The following is a 21,659-nucleotide window of genomic DNA, read 5'->3' on the forward strand; positions in this document are numbered from 1 at the left end:
AGGAAGACGCTTCACATAGTGAGTCTTCATGCTGCAATTAGTCCATGAGAAACAACAACTTGTGCAAAAACCCATATGGTGCACACTCGCAGCTCTGTTCAAAGTATCTTACATTGAAGGGCACATTTAGTACGTGCAAATCTGTATCAACGGATTTTCATAATAAGCTTTGTTACAGTTTGTAGAAATAATTAATTATAATCCATATATCAAAAACATTATGAAGATTGAGTACTCTTAGATTTATATTTAAAAGTCAGGGGTGAGGAACTCCAGGCCTCAAGGGCCGGTGTCCTGCAGGTTTTAGATCTCACCCTGGGTCAACACACCTGAATCTGACGATTAGTTCATTAGCAGGCCTCTGGAGAACTTCAAGACATGTTGAGGAGGTAATTTAGCCATTTAGATCAGCTGTGTTGGATCAAGGACACATCTAAAACCTGCAGGACACTGGCCCCTGAGGCCTGGAGTTCCCCCACCCCTGCCCTACAATAATAGAAAACCCCAACGATCAGATGACTTCCCATAAGCAAGCACTTGGCAACAGTGGGAAGGAAAAACTCCCATTAAACAGGAGAGACCTCCAGCAGCACCAGGCTCAGGGAGGGACGGCCATGTGAGAGGGGACGGTTTCGACTAACACTTCTGCTCGTTCAGCAGAGTAAACATGTTTTGACTAGAACAAAACTGTCATCACACCTTCACATTTTCCACATGTGTAAATATCACGCAAGTTATTTGGGTTCCTGATAACAATCAGCACGTTGACATGCATGAAATGTACTGCAATTCTTTCACACCCACTAAGAAGAGATAATGAGCCCTGACTTTTCCTCCAGAACCACATTTACATTTTTAATGTTTTGGTGTTTACGTGTCCTATGATTTACAGTAACAGACCTGTGTGGCTCCTTACAGCCACATGTCAGCCATTGAATCAAATCAAGTTGTAACAAGTCAGACACTGGGTCATATAATCTAAAAGCTCATCTCTACTGATCGATGCTTTACAGAAACCAAAAGTTTCAATGGTGTTTTCAAAGTTGCAATAAAATCATAATGTAAGCACAGCACCCGAGCAATTATTATTCATGGGAATGATTATGCCGAGCAGTTTGAACAGCAAGCGTGCATTAATGCCTTGTGTTCTCTGAAAAGTGATTTTTGTTTGTGTGCTTGCGTGTGTGTGTTTAGCTCGAGAATATTAACAGCCGAGCAGGAGCCAGCAGCCAATCAGGTGCGAAATCACAAATGAATAAATAGGCTCCTGGCCAGCAGCTGTGCAGACTGCAGGCTGACCCCCCCGCGCTCCAATCACGATGCTTTGTGTGCTCTCCCTGTGTGGCTGACACCTTTGTTTTCACCATTAAAACCCCTGGAGAGTCTTGGGTCGATTTGTGGCTATTTTCAAATTTCGATTACATGCCATTTGCACAGTGTTGAATGGAATATAGCGAAAGTCTGCAAAAAAAAGTTCGGTCACATTTACTGTTAAAATTTCAGTATGACTTCCGGAAATTAGCTTCAGTGGCTAAGCTAGCGATAAACTTACGCTATTGGTCCTAGTGGTCGATTTGTGCCCCATTGAAACCCATTATAAACGCTATTTTTCACGGCAAAAAAATTACGGTCAAATCGATCGTGATCGGTTATGTTTCCGCTTCCGCTTGCAGTACTGGCCTTAGAGTTGTAATTTTTTTATTTGTCCACCGGGTGGCGCCCTTGCTCCACATGTGACGCCTGCTGGAACATACACATGTTCTCCAGCGGCCTGCTCGAGACAGATACCCGGAAAAGGCAGACTAATTTCCCGCGTACAGCAGCAGCTTGGCCCGCTGCTCGTTCCGGACCATTTTCTGACCTTAGGATCATTTGAGGGTGCATTAATTTTTTTTAATCAACAGGAAATGACGTATTTGTTTTCATGTGGTAGCGGAAGTGTGTGCTGCAGACACGGGAACCGAACCATATGCTCCGGCGCTGCGCGAAACACACCCGCGGCAGAGGCACTCCTCCCCGGGGGAGCAGGAGCAGCAGCGCCGCCTGGGGACATTTTTGGCTTCTGGAAAAAAAATTAAAACCGGATCGAAATTAATGTTGGTGCCAATCTTTTGTCCATCTAAAGGCCTAATTATAATAACAATAAAATATTACTTCAAATGTTTTTTTTGGAAAATATTTTATGTTTTATGTTTTATGTTTTTGGGGCAAAAAAAGCAGTGCGCTCATGTGACGAAACCGGGATATAAAGGGTTAAAATCCGCGAAATGTAATTAAAACTTGACATGAATATTTCAAGGAGAAGTAGGTCTAAAAGATTGGCTAATTTAAAGTGGAAAAAAATATTAATATATAAATTTTTTATAGCACTTTTTTGGGCGTGGTCGATTTGTGGCTCTAAGACCGATAGTGTATGCATTTTTCTAAGACCCTCCACTGTTTTATATGCACTTTAGTGTTTTTATTGTTCGGGCACTGAAGCACCCTGAGGTACTGTATGTTTTTAATTATTGATTTATTTGGTCTGCCATAGGCTTTACTGTAATTAGAAAAAGCTGCAAAGAGCTGGATAACTAAGGCTACCACTGCAAAGTCATAAGATCTCTCTTTTTTTCATGTTATTATTCTACTTTTGGATATTTCAGTTGTCATTTACATTTATTGCTATTATCGATCATTTAAGCCCTGATTTAGCACATTTAGGTTCAACCCTGTCTCTTCGTTTCCAGTCCTGCAAACAGTTGTTTCCTCTGGTCTTGGTATTGTTGGAGATGATATTGGTATTGTTGGTGCACATTTTTATGTTTAATCTTATGTTACATTTACTCCCAGGCAGAATACTCCCAGTTCTCCATTAGTGGATGGTTTTGCTTGTCCGGCTGAGATACAGCTTTTTTGTTGCCCCCTTTTCCTTTCCTCCCTTTGTTAGAAATCCAGTAACTGAGCTCGGTCACTCAGGCGCAGCTGGCTGCCGGCGGAGCTCACGGGCGCGTCACTGCAACCCCCCCTGGCTTCTGCTCCGCGGCTGCTGAGTGAGCCCTCATCTGGGACTCTCCTCAGCTCTTTCCGGGACAGTGGCGCAGCTGCCCCTCTGTTGGTCTTCCTTGGTCTCTTGTGTTCTGGGGGCCTCTGGATGTCTGGAGTTTTGATCTCCTCCACACCTGCTTCACGCCCTGGAGGACGGGGCTGTGGCCCCCCCACACCCTCTAGCAGATTATTACATGAAGGAACCTTTTAAAAAACAAAAAACAAGCGCGTCCATGCTCACAGGTGTACACACGGGTGATCACACCCACAAACTACACCCTTTTTGGCTCCTACCTCAAAGCACACTGTGTTCTGTTGATCTTATGTGCTGCACAATAATGTTTAACATTTAGTATTTACTGTCATATTCCCATATATCATTGTGATGTTGTTTATTCTATTACTCTTGTTCTCTTCTGCTTGCTTTCTTTTTTCTTTCTCAGCAGGTGATCCAGGTGATTGATATATGCATTTTTTTTCTCTGCCCGTTCTGTTGGTTTTTGTCTTTTGCCCTTCTCCCCCGTCCCTCTTCTCAGCTGTTTCTCTTTCCCTCTTTCTTTCTCCCCTTCTTTCCCCCAGTCAAGTCTGTCCCGTATTCAGTAAGTGAAAATAAAATAAACAATAAAAGGTGAATCAAATGGACCATTACGGCAAGGCTGGGATGGTCAGTTTGGTAAAGTAAATCCGTTGGGCATCTTTCTTTGCCTTTAGACAACAATTCTGATGGCAAAAGAGCCAAACGGGACAGGCAAAAAGAAAAAAAAAAAAAAAAAAGAAATCCAGTAACTGCAGTTACAGCAGATAAGCCACACCGGCTGTTGTAGGCTGCTTTAAATCACCTGTGTCACGTTTACACACACATACACAAAAAAAAAACAGCATTCCCAGTGCCACATCTTTTTGCTTATTTCTGTATTTGTAAAGAGGGGCTGAGGTATCTGTTCACATCTTTATAGGCTCTTACGGCCCCTTAGAGGAACTGGAGCTGGACCCCCGGACCTCATAAACTCTGCACGAGTCTGTCCAGAGTCACGACCCTTGGGATCCTCTCTGCCTGTGTGTATGTAGTGCGAGTCACAAGATGTCCGTACTTGCACGTTTTTCTTTCTGGAATATATGGAGAAGGGCGCACATACGGGAACCTGGCTTCGTGTGGCATCAAAGCAACAGCTTGTGCTGCTGCTTTGAGTCACGGGAGCCAGAGACTTACTGACTGGAGGGAGTCTGTATTTTTTTTTTTAAATATATAAATAAAATAAGTCTGACAGTTCCTCCAGGAACAACTAGCGACCAGCAGCATCAATAATAATAAAAAACCCATATGGAACATATTGATTCAGTTCAAAATAGAAGTGACCAGAAAGAGTTGGGAATCGTGTAAATCAGAGAAATCCTTTCTTCTCACAGCTTGTTAGGGAAGGATGGACATCTTGTTGCCATAAGCTGTGCCCCCCAGCGCACGCACACACACACACACACACACACACACACACACACACACACACACACACACACACACACACACACACACAGATGTGACTAAGTATAGCTTCAACTGGCTTCCCTCAAGGGTCCCCTTCACATATAGGGTCCCCTTTCCTCACAGCATCCCACACGAACAGCGGCTACAGCCATGTTTTGAGAATTAATAAGAAGACTGGACTCTGGCATGTAGGCCAGAGTGCGCTCAGATCTGATTTTTTGACCAGCAGAGAGGAAATGGGGGGGGGGACTGCAACCCTGACCTCTCACCTTTCATCCCCATGAGCTGGATTTTCCACAGAGGACTTTATGGGGGTTATGGTTTGTGGTGGTTATCTTCTCAGGGTCTGTTCAGCAAGGGACACCTCCCCACCGCCTCCACCACCAGCAAATAAACACATATCACATTTATCAGCAAAAAACCATAAACACAAGAGTAATGGAAGCTGTGCATGTTTACTGAAGCACAACTTCCTCTTCTGATTATGCAAGCCAGCATGTGTTCGCAGTACATGTTTTTCCTGCAAGTGTGGGATTAAATCAGATGGTAGCAATTTAGCCCGCTGAAGAGCAACAAACTGGTTTTAGCAGAGTTTGGCACGTTTTTCAGGCTGCTGATATCAGCTGTAGTTTTTTTTTTCCTTTTTCTTTACAGCTGTTAATAGCATTTTATTTAATGAGCGCCAAGGAAACAGAAAGCAGAAAAAACCTGGCAAACTACGCCAGTGGAATAATAATGATGATAATAATAATAATAATGAATTAAATGTCGTGCTTTTAATCCAGGCTAAAATGAACTGTGAAAGAAAATAATTAGCTGGGAGAGTGATGTCCAGCAGTAGTTTGCGAGGTGAGCCGAGGTTTGATGCCCTCTGCCCCCGTTGCTCTCCTTATCTGGTGCCTGACTGTGCAGACACACACAGCCTCCCGCTCTCCCATACATGCTCGGTCTCACTCAGCCCGAGTGAATGCATGATTTGGGGATTTTTGAGCGTGCAGCAGACGCTGCCTCGTTTTAACGTGCAATCACCGCCTTGAAGAGTGAATTCACCGTGAGCCGCTTTAATTGATTGTCTGCAGATAGGATGTTGTGTGATTGCCTTTCCAATTGTTGACAAAGGTTGAGCCATATTTCTCACATATCTTCTGGTTTTTAAATATTTTTTGGCAATTAATTGAGCCGACAACCGCACACAACTATCTACAAAGGTCATTGTTTATTGTTTGAAATCTCATATTTAAACTCATTTCCCAACATCCTGCAGTCTGCTTGGAGTATAAAGCTTAAGACTATTTTCCTCATTTTTATTTTAATATTTATGATTCCAGTGACATAAAAAAGCTCCACTGTCAGTTTTGTAGCACTTGTCGAGCACCCTCTGTCCTTCCTGTTACCTTCAGGGCGACCTTCCTTTTCCTCTCGCTTCACTTCCATCATCCTCCATCTCGTCGTCTTGCTCACAATCCGCCGCACAGGCCTTCCACCAGAATTAAAATTGAAATTCCTCTTAACCTACTTACAGCCTCACAGTGTTTTCAATCTGTTTAGCGCTAAAGCACAACAGAGATCAAACCAGGTCCGTCATAATAACTGTACAAAATGCAATTATCTTGATAACTGTGAAGGTTCAAATAACTTTTTAAGCTTATTTGTGTTTATAAAGCTGCAACAGTATAATCACACTGGCCGCGGAGGCCTAATAGCAGAATGTTAAAATGCACCAGACTAAATTAGCTTGGTTAGATTAGAATGGTTGTCTCTGTCTATGTGTTAGCCCTGCGACAGACTGGCGACCTGTTCAGGGTGAACCCCGCCTCTCGCCCTAAGACAGCTGGGATAGCGGGGCGCTGGCGACCCTGAAAAGGATACGTGGAAGTGAATGGATGGATGGACGTGCGATGACATGGCTTACTGTAAAACAGCTGTTTTCTGTTGCTTTGATGTTAAGAGAAATTAATTATACTTGCAGTAAATTTAAGTAGTGTGAAAATACTTGTAAATACTGTGTAATCCTGGTAATTTAGTGGTGAAAGAAACAATATTTTTCCATCTTATATAATCACCTGCACTGATAGCTAAGCTATTTATTTTTCAGGATATAGTTATATTGTTACTTCATTAGAGTTATTGGATATCATATTTTGCATTATCCTACTGTATATTACTGTGTACTAATATTTTTATTGTATATATTGTATATCTTATTCCTCTGTTGCTCTGTCTCTGTGTACGACAAAAGAATTTCCCTCGGGATAAATAAAGTTCTTCTTATCTTAGGTATGCTGTACTTCTGGGCCTAGACACCCATTTTACTGTAAGTAATTTTAAGTATAGCATGCCCATCAGTGTAATAAATGTTAAATAATGATGTGAAAAAATAAAGATGGTTAAGTCACTCCGTACTACAGCCTGCACAACAAAAGCACAGCACACAGTGCAAGATTGTTTTTCCCCTAAATTACCAGGAAGTTAATCAGTACTAACTGTATAGTAGTGACTTTGTTTCCTCTATAAGCCAGACTTGTCGCCTTAGTATAGTGTGTTTATATGTAAATGACTTTGTAATTCTAACTAAAATAATTGAAATTCCATGTAATTACAGGGGAATTATGTCCTGAGTCTGGAGCCATATTATATAGCCATATTTAAGCTTACATTAAAGTGCAATTGCATCCTCCCCCTTTAACACCACCCTTCTTTGCCTGTCACAAATATTAGGTTTGAAAAGCAGGTGGGTGGGGTTCCTGTGCCCACAGCCACAGCTATGGTTTGAGACGACCACATTAAGGATATTGGCTGTCACTGTTTAGTAAGAGCACCTATCAATGAAACTCTGCATACATATGGCAAAGAGTTTCTGTGTAGTTGTTTTAGCTAAAACTAAGTCTAGTAGAGTAAAAAGAACAATATCTTCTGATGAGACGTAAGGAGAGGTTCATCACTCTGTTATGGTGGAACTGGTGAGGCACAGACATAGCTCTGCTTTCTCTGTCATCTGGTATTTCTGTTGGCCAGCGTGAAAGCATAAATTTCTGTTTTTAGTTGTTGCATGTCATGACTAAGGCTTGGCTTCTGTCGATCTCTGTGTGTGTGTGTTTGCATTCCTGTCTCTGAGAGGACTGTTGATTTAAAGCTTTAGTGACCTTTAGGACAGGATGCCTTAAAGGGTCGTATGTCATGTAAAACGTGGTTTTTAAGGTTCATCTAATGGAGCTGAGGAATGTGTTATTATCTGCGAGGGTCCTCATGAAAATATGACATGTCTGAGTATGAGAACAACTGTGCATACCCAGCATGCCAGTACATGACAAAGTTTCCGTTCTGGAGAAGCAAAAGCTATCGCATTTTAATAATTTTGCGCTTTGCAGCACGTTCCCAGTTCATATCCTGCAAGCACACCACGGCGAACCTCCTCATTTTGCGGCCTTCAAAATCTTCTGCTTTCTGTCTCGCCTTCATCCTTCATCTTCGCTGTCAGCTTTCCCGCAGCCATTAGAAAACATCACGTCCTGATAGATGCTCAATGGAGCAGAGTGCGCGCACATGTAAACAGATCCAAGTGCGCTGGCATCGATGAACGCACGCCGGGCTGAGTGCACCCGCATCTACACGTAGTGCAGCATAGGTGCAAACGTGCTGATCAAAGGAGCTGTGATGTAATCAGTGTCGGAGCTTTGCACGCATCCCTCATTAACTTTCACCAGAGGCCTTAATAAAAAACCACTGGAGGGAATCTCCGCTTTCTCTCCCTTCTGCCTTCGCATCTTCTTCTTCACTCCCCGCAGTTCCTGCTGATCTTCCTCCACATCCATCTTCTCTCCCCCCTCCCTTTTTTCTCTCTGGCCCAGGAGCTGGTTTGACTTCCGCTCAAATGGAGTAAATATTTCCCATGGCTTATCTGACCGCCAGCAGGACCAATATGACACAAAGTGCGAGGCTCTGCTAATTAACAGAGCCTCTCTTTCTGGGGTCAGAGGCCCCGTCGGGGGCAGTTAGAGCTGTAAGTTTGAAATACAGAACACACCAGCGTCCCATTTATTACGGTCAGGTATGACACGCTGCCTTGTGGCTGCAGTCACTGGAGACAAAGTTTTACTACAACATACATCTTGATTTGATTTTGTTAGTTTCTGGTGGAAGTTCCTGGAGGGAGGGCGGGGAGGGATAAAGAAAGGATACAGGGAAAAAAAGAAACAGAGCAAGTTTATGTCTTTCTGTTCTTCTCCTTCTGTGCAGGCTGGCTTATGTCCAGTTACAGTCCAGCCCCTTGGTAGTGATGAAGGTGTGTGACGTACAGCAACTTCCCTGTTGTGCAATCGTCAAGAGACTCCCGGGGCCTATAAGACCCCCAACGTCATCTGGTTTCTCAGAGTCTGGAGGTTGTTTGCTCCACACACACACAGGTGGTCCAACTCATGAGCATGATACAGTCCGGGGTCTTCAGCTGTGCAGATTTCTTTTAAAGGGGTCGAGGAGAAATTGTCAAGACATGGATTTTAGCCAAAAGAAGCTTTGAAAAAGAGCTAGACTGTTTGGACTGGACGCTCAATTACATCAGGTAAAGAAATCATAAATGGCTTTACTAGTCTAAGAGCGAGAGTTTTCTGTCTGTTTTCTATCACAACTTCAACCGTCAGAATCATTTTTTATTGGAATCAGCGTAGTCGATGAGATCATTTTCCATGTACGAATGATGGCTTGCTTTGAATTTGATTTATTTATGCAGTTAGTAGTGCTTTCACTTGTACACTGTTGCAAGATTAGTTTTTAGTCTTTTTAACACTTTTAAAACTTTTTCAAATTAATTCATGATTGTTTCAAAAATGTAATCTTTAATTGGAGAAAGATGTTTTTTTACAGTATTCCAATAAAACTGGATTACAGCCACTGGATTACAGTGTATCAAGTATGGCGTAATGTATTTTTGCTTTGATTAGATATCAAGTAAGACACCTAATAAAGGCTCGCACCAAATAAAGATGCCTGTGTAGAGAAACTTTGTCCATAAAAGGCAGCTGAATTTTAAATGCGCTCTTGTTTTGCATTATTTCCAGCTGACCTTGGAAAACTCAAAGGAGGGAAGTTAAACTGTGTGAGGCAACGGTACATCCAGTTCCATGATGGCAATCCCAAATGACCTCTCCCTTTTCAACTCCACCTCTTCCCTCTATTCGACGACGGAGCTTTTTGTGAACACCTCCCCGACTCCCTCTGCTCCCCTCTGCTCGGACTGGCCTCCTGTGCCCATGACCACAGTCATCCCCACCGTCTACAGTGTGATCTGTGTGCTGGGAACCATAGCCAACACCTTGGCAGTGTGCGTCCTGGCACATGGTAGTGCCTCAAGGAGAACAGTAGCTAACACCTTCATGCTGAACCTCTGCGTGTCCGACCTGCTGTTCCTGTTGTCGCTCCCGCTGTGGGCCGTCTACTACTCCCAGGGCTACAACTGGCCCTTCGGTCGAGTAGCCTGCAAAATCTGCGGCGCTCTCCACAACCTCAACCTCTACGCGTCTATCTTCTTTATCACATGCATGAGCATAGACCGCTACCTGGCCATTGTGCATCCACTCCGTTCCCAAAGTGCACGAGACGCCAAGCGCGCCCGGTTCATCTGCATCCTTGTGTGGGTTCTGGCATGTGCTTGCTCAGGCCCTACCTTAGCTCTGAGGGAGACCTACTACCTGGATGTGCTTGGTGTGGAGGCCTGTGCAATTTTATATCCTGATCATACCTGGTATCGGACCCTGGTCTGGATAAAGATTGTTCTGGCCTTTCTTCTACCACTCCTTGTCATCTCTTGTTGCTATTGTGCTATTGGTAGACATTTGTTGGTTGATACGGGGTTGGTAAGAATGCAGAATCTGTCTCACCCACACAGCATGTCATCCTTTAAATCACTACAGTCCCACGAGGGCTATAGTAAACCGGAGAGACCCCCCACCCCTTCTGTGAATCCCAGGTTAAGTGGGGCCAGACCCCTGGAGGGTAGGGGGCTTGAAAGGGTATTGTGGACAGTAGCTGCAGTGGTTCTGGCATTTTTCCTCTGCTGGTTCCCCTTCCACTGCGTGACCTTTTTGGATGTGCTCTATAGTGAAGGCTGGTTGGACAGCTGCTGGGTAAGCTGGAGCATCCAAAACCTCACCCCTCTCACACTCTGCCTGGGTTTCTCCAACTCGGCCATCAACCCTGTGCTCTACTGCTTCATTGGGAACCATTTCCGTGGCCGTCTAGGAGGCTTATGCAAGGGCCTGTGTGCTTGTTTAAAGGCCCGAGGGGAAGAACACAGCCAGAAGAGGGGCTCCTTCAGCACCAGGCTGAGCTCCTTCTCTCGAAAACTCAGTGACCTCAAAGACTTGGCGATTGTGGAGCCCTCTGGCTCTGCGTACCTGCCCCAATTCCCAGCCCTGACTTCAGCAAGGAGACTTTCTCATCCCCTCAGTGATAACTGCTGAACACCAATGAGCGTGGCTGTGTGAGACAGAGCTGTTACTAAAACTAAGTCAAATTCTAGCAGAGGTCATTTCTGCTTTACAAAAAATAACTGTAGATAAAACATTTTTTCCACACTTGATTTGGACAGTCATCAAGCATCTCTTGTGAGTCACTCACATGATGTCATTTCTGGCTGCAGCGGGAATCATTTTGGAAAAACAACATTGTCAAAACTTAATGTACAGTGCCTGATAAGAACCAAACAGCTGACAGACACAGTTTATGCCTAGCAACTGAACAGAGTGGCACAATTAGCAGCTAATGAAGAAGATATTCCCCCTGGAGTTGCTAGAAACTACAAACAAAGCTAAAACATAACAAATACTGCATGTGAATTCACCATCTGGATATAAACACAAATCTAAACAAATGATCATATCTCTGTCCATAGTTGCTGTATATAAAGATGATTTATTCACAGCTTGTTTTATAGCCTCGCAGAATAAAAAAAAAAATCTGTTAGCTATAAGCAGTGCAAGCTACATCTATGCTAATTTAAGACTTTTAAGCATTGCTTTAGTTTTTATGTTCCTCTAGCCCAAATTACTATGAAATATAAGAAACTACATTGTGTTGCTGTGTTTCTATGTTGGGTAATCAGACCACATTATTTAAAAGTCTAGTTGATAATTTAGCGTTAGCCTATGCTAGCTCTAGACATCTCACTAGCTAGCATTAATTTAATAGTATGCTTTTTAAGTGTGGTTTGTTCTTATACAAATGTTATATCCTATATTTTTCTAAAAGGAAATATCTCATTGTATAATAATATTTTATATTAAATTGTTTTTTGTTTTTTGTAAAGGAAAACAAGCTAAAAACAAATACATTAATTTCACAAAAGGATCTACTTTTCCTCTTTTGGGGGGACCAAAGTATCATGTGTACTTGACATTTATCTGTATGTATTGGGAAAAGAAATAAAGCAAAAACCACTTTCCATATGCCACTTCCTTTGCTTGATACAGTTCTCCAAAATGACTATGCCTTCCGTTTTGTGAAACCCAATCAATTTACTAGAGATTTCAAATGTTCCTTTTCCCCCGTCTTACCCTCTAACAGCTGTGACTCCGAGCTTTCCCCACCTGGGAATATGAGAGCTGAGATTACTGTCAGCCTGGCAGATGGACATCCAGTCTCCCCTTCCAGAAAACCTCACACAAATTCCACACATATCAAGGCCAGATATCATAATCTCATACTAATATCCTTATGATGCATTCCAGTCCAGCCGCTTGTGTTGGTTGAGGGAGCCTGCAGCTGATCAATGATATATCTCTGCCTGCTATTTGTGTCCAGTATAGATTTGCTGCATTCTGCATTGACCCTGGGCTGTCTCTCTGTGAGCTGAGAGCCAATACAACATGGAGTAATTTTGTTCCGGACTGGTGGTTGCAAGGAATTTTTACAAGCAGGAAAGCTAAATTAATAATCACTGAAAGGCTTTATTATGAATAAATGGTAAATTCTTCTTTTCTATCTTGAATGGGGTTTTTTTTTTGGGGGGGGGGGGGGGGGGGGGCTGCTAATAAATAAAGTGAGGAAAACTTCTTCAGTCTACTTGAAATACATGAATATTTCCTGCTTTTTGCCACTGGGTGGCGCTAAAATGCTGCAGAATCATTGAAAGAGATGCCATTGGCTGCTAACCCAGTCAAAGGCCCAAAGTCCCACTGCTCATGATCTTTCTGAGCCGAGGGAAAAATGGCTCTGACACAGACTGATGACTCATGTAGGCTACACTTCTGAATGTATAAAAACAGACACCCGCGACAAAAGCCGCATTAAAGAGAGCCACCCACTTGGAGAATACGCTGAATGCCAGAGTCACATGGGTAACCTTTCTGAAGGGTTTTTTCTTGCAGAAGCTTTTTGGTGATGTGAAGGACACCATGCGGTCAAGAACAGCATTCAGTCCTGCAAATAAAAAAGCCTACATCTGAACATGACAGATGAGCTCAGAGTACCAGACGCCGTGCTATCAGCAAATTGACGTTTCCTGTGGTAATGTCACCGCAGTAAACATTGAATATTTTAATCACCAGACTCTTAATTTGACACAACAGAACTTTCCTACTGATGGGACAGATTGCTGGATGAGTTTGTTGTACGCGCAGCTTCATTAGCTGATTCCTCGCTCTTCTACAGAGCAGGTGGGAGTGTCTTTGAACACACGTTTAAGCAGAAGACAGACTAAGAGATATGTGGCTGAGGAGATGTGTGGACATGTGATGAGAAAATGCATGCTGAGAAATACCGAGAAGCACATTGCTTCGGGTTTTTTTTCTCCCTTCCTTTATCTGCTTTAAAATGTCTTCCTCTGACATATCAGTTTAATTCAGCTGAGCACCCAAGTGCAAATTAGACTTTTCTTTCTTTTCTTGTCTCCTCTTTATGTGTTCCATTACAAGTTAAAGTAGAGAAATAATAAGAATTGCTGAGATTTTTTTTTGCCACGCATCAAAGGGAGGCAGGTCAGTGGTGGGAAAATAGGACGAATCTGCCCCTTTATTAAAACTGTCAACGCCGAAATGAGCTGAGGTTTTAACACATCATGTCACATAAACTTGTAGGTGGGAGGCTTTTTGGAAAAAAACGTCACAGCGAATCTAATCTTGAAATATTGTCATTTGAATCTTGAGCAAGTTGAGGTGGCAGTTAAAAAGAAATATTCTGAGGAGGTTACAGCTCCTGGTCTCAGGAAACTTGGATATGCATTTAAAAACATTTATAAAACAAACTAGTGAAAATAAGTGAGAATAGCTGCAGTTCACTGCTGTGAGCTGTATGTAGTTATTATTTTGAACTACTTTATAGTTCCACTTTTTGCAGTACCACGTTGGACCACTTTTTCCTTTAAAACTGCCTTAATTCAACGAGGTGCTGGAAACATTTCTCAGAGATTTTGGTCCATATTGGCTTGACATCACACAGTTACTGGAGATTTGTTGGTGGACCGCTGTGATGCAGATCTGAGCTCACTGTCATAATCAAGAAACCTTTAATTTTTGTGAGATGTTATCCTGCTTGGGTGCACTGTGGTCACAAACAGATGGACATGGTCAGCAACAACACTGAAGTCGGCTGAGGTGTTGCAGAAAATACTTCCCACACCATTACACCACCAGCAGCCTAAACCACTGATACAAGGCAGGATGGAGTCTTTGCGTCATGTAGTTTATGCCAAATTCTTACCCTACTGTCTGAATGCTGCAGCAGAAATAGAGACTCATCAGATAAGGTAATGGAAGCTGTGGTCTTATGCTGTGGTAGCCCATCTTAGATCAGCAGAAACGCTCAGATCAGCCTCTGACACCAACAATCACCCCACATGCAAAGTCATTTAAATCAACTTTCTTTCCCATTTTGAAGTGTTTAAATTTTAGAGGTTGTCTTGACATATTCTTCATGCTTAAAATCCCTAAATGAGCAGGTGTACTTAATAAAGTGGCTGGTGAGTGTATACACAATGTAACTAGGCATCAGTTATGTTGACAAATTTATCTGACATTCCAACAAATTTCACAATTACACTAAAAACAGCAAAGATTTGAGAAATTAAAATAGTTGTTGCCATTTTTAATAAATCGTCTAAATGTGTAAAAACAAGCTTGAAACTTTTAAAAGAACAGCTGTGCTATTTTCATTTGTTAAATCAATTTTGTTGCGTATTATTGATTTCATTTATTATTTTTCAAACTGTTTTTAAAAACTTAATTAGGAATTTTAAATCATTCTGATATATTCTACATGTTTTTTTTTAACAAGCATGTATAATTAAGGATCTGAGCACAACTTCCATGACTGCCTACATATTGTGCCACACAATTCATAGAAGTTGTTTCAGAGCCATAGAGTCTGAGCAAACTTCTGCTGACAAGAAACCAAATTGAGACTGGAAACAGTGCGCGTTAGTGCATCATCACAGCATACGTTTTTCCTATGTGAAAAAGGGCGAGATTGCTTCACTTTATCCCTCTGTTGTGCTTTCTTCTGTTGTGGAAATGTTCTGTTAGAATCTTTTATGTTATTTCCTGTCAAAAAAGAAAGAAAAAATAGAATCATTTCCTGAGAGATAGACAAACCCACACTTTACTTGTGCGTGTGTGTGCGTGCTCACATGTGTGCGTGGTATAAAGAAAGAGGAAGACTGTAAGAGCCAACCCAGAAAGGTTAGAGGTTAGTGAGAGAGCTGCTATCACTGTAGGTAAACAAGTGTGGAGAAATCAGAGAGCTCGTACGCCAAAGCTCAGGCTCCCTGAGCAGATATTTGAACCGGTGAGAAGCGGGGATCGAAGGAGAGGCTAGACAGCTTGCCTTACCTGTGCTCCCAGTCCAGAGCATATGCAGCAAAGGCAAGAAAAAGCTTTCCTGTAGTAAAGAGGGGAAAAAAGGTAAAGTGGGGAAAGAGACACTTTGGGAGCAGAAGAAAAAGAGCATCTGGGGGAATAACTGTGATGGAAAACCTGCCCGTCTATCACGGACCCATCGGCAAGGACGAGGGAGAAAGGCGGCTGGGCCAGGACGGCCGAGACGGGTGCTACCTAGTCCGCAACAGTGACACCGTGGAGGGTGTCTACTGCCTGTGTGTGCTGTGAGTACAATCAAAGAAAAAAGTGCAACATCTGCTTTTGTTCTACTTCTCTAGGCTGAGACCTCATAATCACATCAACACATACAAAATCCTATTTTGTGCAGTTATAGAGATTATCGATCCCCTCAGGTTTAGAGAGAAATGCAAGCGCAAAGGCAATACGGCAACCGGCTGAGTAATAAGTAACTGTGGTCTCTTAATAAGCATCAAATAAAGATTCCCAAAAGGAGAAGTGATAGTGACAGTAAGAAGAAACACTGAAATACAAACCCATGTTTCTGTTTGTATGCAGATGCCAAGGCTACGTCTACACATATAGAATCCACAGAGATGATGCAGGCTCATGGGCAGCAGAGGTAAGACATTTTACTATTAAGATTTCTTTTTTCATCCTGCGACTCGCTCTTTAGTCTGTGCTGTGCCTCTTTTCACTCCATCCCCTCCCCAGAAAAGTTCGCAGAAGCAGCTGCACACATCTGCCTCGCTTATTGGTTTAGAAGTAGTTTTGGTGCTGGTTGTAATTCAACAAGCTGCGGAGGCACAAACATGTGTTTCGTTTTTTTGAGGAGTGACAGCACTGAGAAATGGGTACGCTTCTGCTTTAGCAATAACACCCAGTGAAATCCATCTCCCACCAACCCCCACCTCAAATTTTGAAGATGCCACAGCATCAGTATATACTCCAGAGACGGGGGGGGGGGGGATATTGCATTTGACAGCATTTCTGATGGGATGTGTAATTGAGCGCCGAGGGGTGGCGAACACCCCGGGATTAGGAATGTATAGAGACATCTGAAGGCCGCGTCTATCTCCGACTGAGCGCGACGCTCTCGTAGCGACATTTTAACCTCGCTCATTCTCACTGATGCCGTCAGGCGAGCAGATGGGGATGGATTGAGGGATTGAAGGAGAGCGGTGTGCGTGTGTGTGCATGTTTGGGTTTCGGTGTGGAGGCTTGAATTACAAGAATTTCCCTACAAGCTCGATAACAGTTTCCATTATTCATGCACAATATCAATCACTCTAATGAAATATTCTCGGGAGCAGAGGTAACACTTGTGGCCGGAGACAGGAAACATCCAAAGTGCTGTGCTGGGCGGGAGAGCTCCCCACATTTGATTAAATGATATGTTTTTTTCTTAAAAAAAAAAACATATCGAAAGAAAACCGTTTTCACCGTTGTACTTATTTATTTATTTGCAGTTTGATTGATGGGGCCGAATGAAAACACATAATGTATTTTTTTTAAAGGCCTTACTTGACAAAATTATAGCGCTGTAGTGGTTTAGGAATATTAAACGCTGGAGTGACAGCTGTGGGCAAACAAACAAGTGCAGGGAGGGGGTGGAAAGAATAGAAAAAGAGAAAGATGAGAACGTTTTCAATTAGAAATGATGCAAAGCTCCCTGTGAGAGAGAAAAATGACTTTACTAAGCTATCATCATTTCTTTAAAAGATATTTGTGTGTGTTTTCTAAGTTTTATTTCAGTGCTTCTCTGTTACAAATAAGGCTCTTGAGATTACTGGACTGTTAAAGCATCTTGTGGTGCATTAATCCTAAAATAATGCTTTTTATTGACTTAAAAACTATCTAAAATACCCACAGGAGAGGATGTTTTCATAGGTAATTGCATCCCGTATATTCCCAGTGTAGCTTTTAAACTCCTTGAGTATATCATCAGTATGTTTCCCTCCCTTCCACAGCACGTGTTTTTTTTTTTTGTTTTTTTTACAGCTCTTATATATATTTTATCTCTTCTGCCTCGTCTTATTTATTTATCTGTCCTTTTACTTTGGATTACTGAATCCAGATATGCAAAAAATGTATAATTGACACCATCCCCAGTCCATCCCCGAGACGCACTTGTATTACTGCCTCCACTGGCAGCGTATCTGATGTCTTTTTATAAGGTAAAATCTGCGAGAGCTCATTTCAAGGCGGCTCTGTCCCATCCTCTTCATCTCCCCACTGGGGTTTTGATGTGGAGATGGGGAAATGCTCTGAATTCTCTGCACTTCTACTTCTTCTCTCTCTCTCTCTCTCTCATGTTTCAGACCACTCCTGGTGTGCAGAAACGATATTTCCGGCAAATCAAGAATTTGATAGCAGCTTTCCAGAAGCCTGGACAAGGAATTGCCATGCCTCTGCTTTACCCTGTCACCGCTCAGAGACGGGCGCAGACACACACAGAGGAGCCCTGTAATAGCCCGTCGACGACGGAGAGCAGCCCGAACCCTTACTTCCAGCAGCGGATGCCACATGCTGCACAGGGACAGAAAAACAGGAACAAGAAGGAGGTGCGACAAGCTTTTGGTTAGGGGCGAACCCTAAGCTGCACCACTGACCTCATTTCTAAGCAGAAATACTGCCAGGGCACCATTCCTGCTGTTTGCGTTTTTTGCATAATGTGCATCAAGTAAATGTCATTCCCCCCCCCTATTTGCTACATTGAGCTCATTTAGGCTCCAGCAGTGACTCAGATCTCAGCCTCCTTCTACTTTTTTTTTTTTGCATATGCAGCACAGAAAGTGCAACCCCCCCTCTCTCCTCCCCTCTTAACTTTCTGGGATGTAAAAGATTCAGCTGCAGAACCATTAATATCCATTACCGCATACATAAGCTGACAACAAATATTGTGCTCTGTTTTCTTAATGCAATAGAGTTGTGTGAGCGGCAAAGAAAATAAATGATATTGGCTGAAATAAACTCTTTTAAATAAGGTCATGCACACACAGCCGTACACACCCGAGCCTGCGTTTGACATAATGCTGAGGGGAAAGGGGGGGGGGGACGAGAGAAAAAAAATTCAATTTGACATATTGGAGTGCTGATTTCCACAGAGAGAATGCTGACTACTGGTGTGTGTGCATGCGTGTGTGTGGGTCCATCATTCACTCGTCTGATTGGCATTACATGATGAAAAAAAAAATGAGAGAGAAAGCGGAGCTGAAAGAGGAGAGCATCCATTCAGCGCAGACAATTCTTCAGTGCAGCGGTCTCCTAGCAACCGGACCCTCCATCTTTTCACCGCGGAGATGAGGTTGGACAGTATCTAACGGAGCATATGGTTTCGAAGGGAAGGTGCATCGCGGCCGATCGGCAGAGTGCTAGTCGGGAATGTATATCACCTGCTCGCAGTCAGAACATATGCATTGTGTGTGTGTGTCTGTCATCCGCGGCCCGGGAGAGGAAACACAAACAATTAATGGTGGGCAGATGGTGGAGCGACGGCGGGAGGCGAGTGTGTGTGTGGGGGAGGCGATGGGGGAGGCAGACGGACAGGGAGGTGGATTAGCAACATTTAAAGAGAAAAAAAAAGTTCTTTACTTTCTTTTTTAAACTTTTTTTTGTGGGGAGAGGCTTGGAAGTGGTTCACATGTAGTCTGATTGGCATTTCCTAATGAGAGGAGACAAGCTGGAGAGAACAGCTCAGCCAACTCCAGGTCCTGCCCCTTCTGCACTCACCACCCACTCGCTGAGCCTCAGCTGTCACATTTCTTTTTCCCTTTCCTCTGTGCTTTTCTTTTTTTCTTTCCCTCTTTCTCCCCTCCTCCCCTTTCTTCTTCTTCTTCTGCTCCCTCTCCTCTGACAGACGACGCAGGTTTTCTCGTGCATATCTCGGTTCGAGCCATAATGATGGGTGATAATGACAGCACAGATTTGAAAAGTTACAAACTCCCAGAAACAAGAACAAAGAGAGCACAACAAATGTGTGGCGGGGAGGCGCGGAGACGACGTGAACGAGAGCGAGCGGAGGAGAGGGGCAGAAATAATAAGTAACAACGTCTATGAAATCCCAGCCAGCGATTTCACACATAATAACTTTAATCAGCTTTGTAACCCAATAAAGTCAGATTTTTCAGCGAGAATATTTACTATAGCCATGTATAATTCTTTGCAAAAATGTAACTGTTTTTCTATTGATTAACAATACTGACACTTATGAACAACAGAACTTCCAGTTGAGCACTTCTTTTTTTCAGTGTGAGAAAGCACTGGCTATATACATTCTTGATTTTTAAGTATACACACTCATACAAACTACTGTTGGAGCACACCAGAGGCAGAAAACCACAAGAGCTTTCCTTCTCTAAAGGGGGGAAGTGTCAGAGTCGACAAGGCCTCTCTTACACAATATGTAAACGATAGTATATCCGAGGTAAACCATGTAGGAACTCAAATGGCAAACCGAAGAGCTCTCGATTCGAGTCACGAAGAGGATTATTCACTGGCAAAATCCTAAAAGTCTTCTTCCCTACAGTGCCGTGATGTTGAGCAGAGTCCAGAAAATGATGAACAGTGTTGAAACAGCGAATGGCAGTCGGTCGGTCGGCGAGTCGGTCGGTCGGCGAGTTGGTCGGGTTGATCAGAGATACAAAAAAGCAAAGCCACAGCCAAACCACACTGCTTGTGCCACTGTTAGAAATTGGAGAAACTGGACGATAATAATAAAATACCATCATTTTGTCACAATTAAAGGCATTTGGAAGTTTTTTGTTTTTTTTCCCCACACATTCGCTCTTCTTCTTCTTCTCTGATGTCGTCTTCTTTTTTTTCCCCCCGATACAGTATAGAAACAGTAGAACAAATCAGAGTAGAGTAGAAACAGGCAGTCTTTGGTGGGGTGGGGGGCCGCTCGTGTGTCTCTGTTACCTGCCCCCCACCTCGCTCAGTGTCATAAAGTGGATGTTGGAGGGGCAGTCAGACAGCTCCGGCTGCTGCTCTATAGGCAGGGAGTAGTAGCCGTCGTAACCCTGAACGCGTCCCCCAGACAGCAGCTGCTGCTTCTCAACCTCGCTCCACGCCCTGCTCCCGGCGTCTCCCGCTTCCACCCTCCTTCTCTCCTTCTCCCAAGCTCCCTCCACTGCTCTCTTCCTCGCCTCCTCCCTCACCCGCGCCCTCTCCTCCTCCTCGCTCCCACCGTACCGCACGCACAGGCACAGAGACCCCTGCTGGAGAGTGATGTCGGCAAAACGCCGAGTCCTGCCGTTCACCGTCGCGCTCATTTGAGACACGCTCACGTTCACGCCGCTCTCCAGGACGCGGCCCCCGACTCCCAGCCCCAGGGCGAGGTCTTCCTCGATCGGCCGCGACTGGAGGAAGTGGTGGGTGTCGCAGCCGTGCACGGTGAAGCTCATCCCAGTGAGGTGGATGGCGCCGTTCAAGATGGCCGCGACTCGGCGGCTGTCCTCGCTGGCCACTCCAATGACCTCCGCGCTCACTCGGCCGTGAGAGACTGCAAAGCGGATGCTGGGGCCGAGGATGGAGGGCCGGGAGCCAAAGGGAGGGGGGTGCGCCGGTCGGTGGCAGGTGGAGCCCACGGGCTCAGAGACCAGAGGTAACCTCTCCAGGGAGATGAAACTCCTCAGCTGGCGCCGCAGCTCGCACTGGATTCCCAAAACCAACTAGAGAAAAACAGACGGACTCATTTATTACAGCGTTCTGCATGACGTACAGAAACACACGATCCACACTAGATATTTAGACACGTAGAAAACATGAAGCACTTTGAGAGGCAAACCTCCACCAAGACACATCACTGTCTGGGCAACTTTTAAAAAAATAGCATCATATTTTATTTGCAGTTTGCGTGGCTGCTTTTAAACCGACTTTAGGAAGTTTGGAAATGCAGTAAAAACAAGTGCAAAGTGCTTTTTATTTTATCTGTTGTGTTGAAAACTACTTTAATATACTTCACATACTTTGGAGTATATTTATTATTATTTCTTATTACATTTTATTGTTCAGTAAATTCCTTTTTAATATTTAGTAATGAAAAAAAATTATTTGATCACACATTTATTAAAAAAATAAAATAAAAAATTTAATAAAGGGTTATGGATTGTTGCTGTAATGTACAGGACAAAATTAACACACTATTCTCAAAAAGTATGACATCATGTTCTGGTCAGAGTGAAAACGTATCGTCATTTTACAGAAATTTACAATTTTAAAGAAATGTGCACTGATGTGTCATCACACAGACAACATGTGACAGACGGTGCTATAGGCAGTAGCTTCATACTGGCTAGCTGCCCGAGCACTAGAGTGCCTTTAAC

General features: G+C 43.5%; 3 protein-coding genes across 3 annotated transcripts in view; 2 read left to right on the top strand and 1 right to left on the bottom strand.

Moving 5' to 3' along the window:
• The first annotated feature begins 7,415 nt into the window (after positions 1-7,415).
• Positions 7,416-11,932, top strand: LOC308408653 (type-2 angiotensin II receptor-like). The gene is made up of 3 exons (XM_080901021.1): positions 7,416-7,470; positions 8,747-9,068; positions 9,565-11,932. Exon 3 carries the CDS (start codon positions 9,628-9,630, stop codon positions 10,963-10,965), a length of 1,338 nt encoding a protein of 445 aa, XP_080757147.1. The 5' UTR covers positions 7,416-7,470; positions 8,747-9,068; positions 9,565-9,627; the 3' UTR covers positions 10,966-11,932.
• Positions 11,933-15,462: 3,530 nt separating this feature from the next.
• LOC308408838 (SH2 domain-containing protein 1A-like) lies at positions 15,463-17,918 on the top strand (the record flags this gene model as incomplete). The annotated part of the gene is made up of 3 exons (XM_080901244.1): positions 15,463-15,599; positions 15,892-15,955; positions 17,655-17,918. The coding sequence occupies 3 exons, from the start codon at positions 15,463-15,465 to the stop codon at positions 17,916-17,918; spliced, it is 465 nt and encodes a 154-aa protein (XP_080757370.1).
• Positions 17,919-19,457: 1,539 nt separating this feature from the next.
• Positions 19,458-21,659, bottom strand: part of tenm1 (teneurin transmembrane protein 1) — a 198,384-nt gene continuing 196,182 nt past the window's right edge. Inside the window, exon 38 of the mRNA XM_080900924.1 lies at positions 19,458-21,005. Within this exon, the coding sequence (XP_080757050.1) occupies positions 20,250-21,005 (756 nt within the window). The 3' untranslated portion in view covers positions 19,458-20,249. The remainder of the gene's footprint in view (positions 21,006-21,659) is intronic.

This window comes from Rhamphochromis sp. 'chilingali', assembly GCF_963969265.1.
Source record: "Rhamphochromis sp. 'chilingali' genome assembly, chromosome: 13".
NCBI classification, from domain to species: domain Eukaryota; kingdom Metazoa; phylum Chordata; class Actinopteri; order Cichliformes; family Cichlidae; genus Rhamphochromis; species Rhamphochromis sp. 'chilingali'.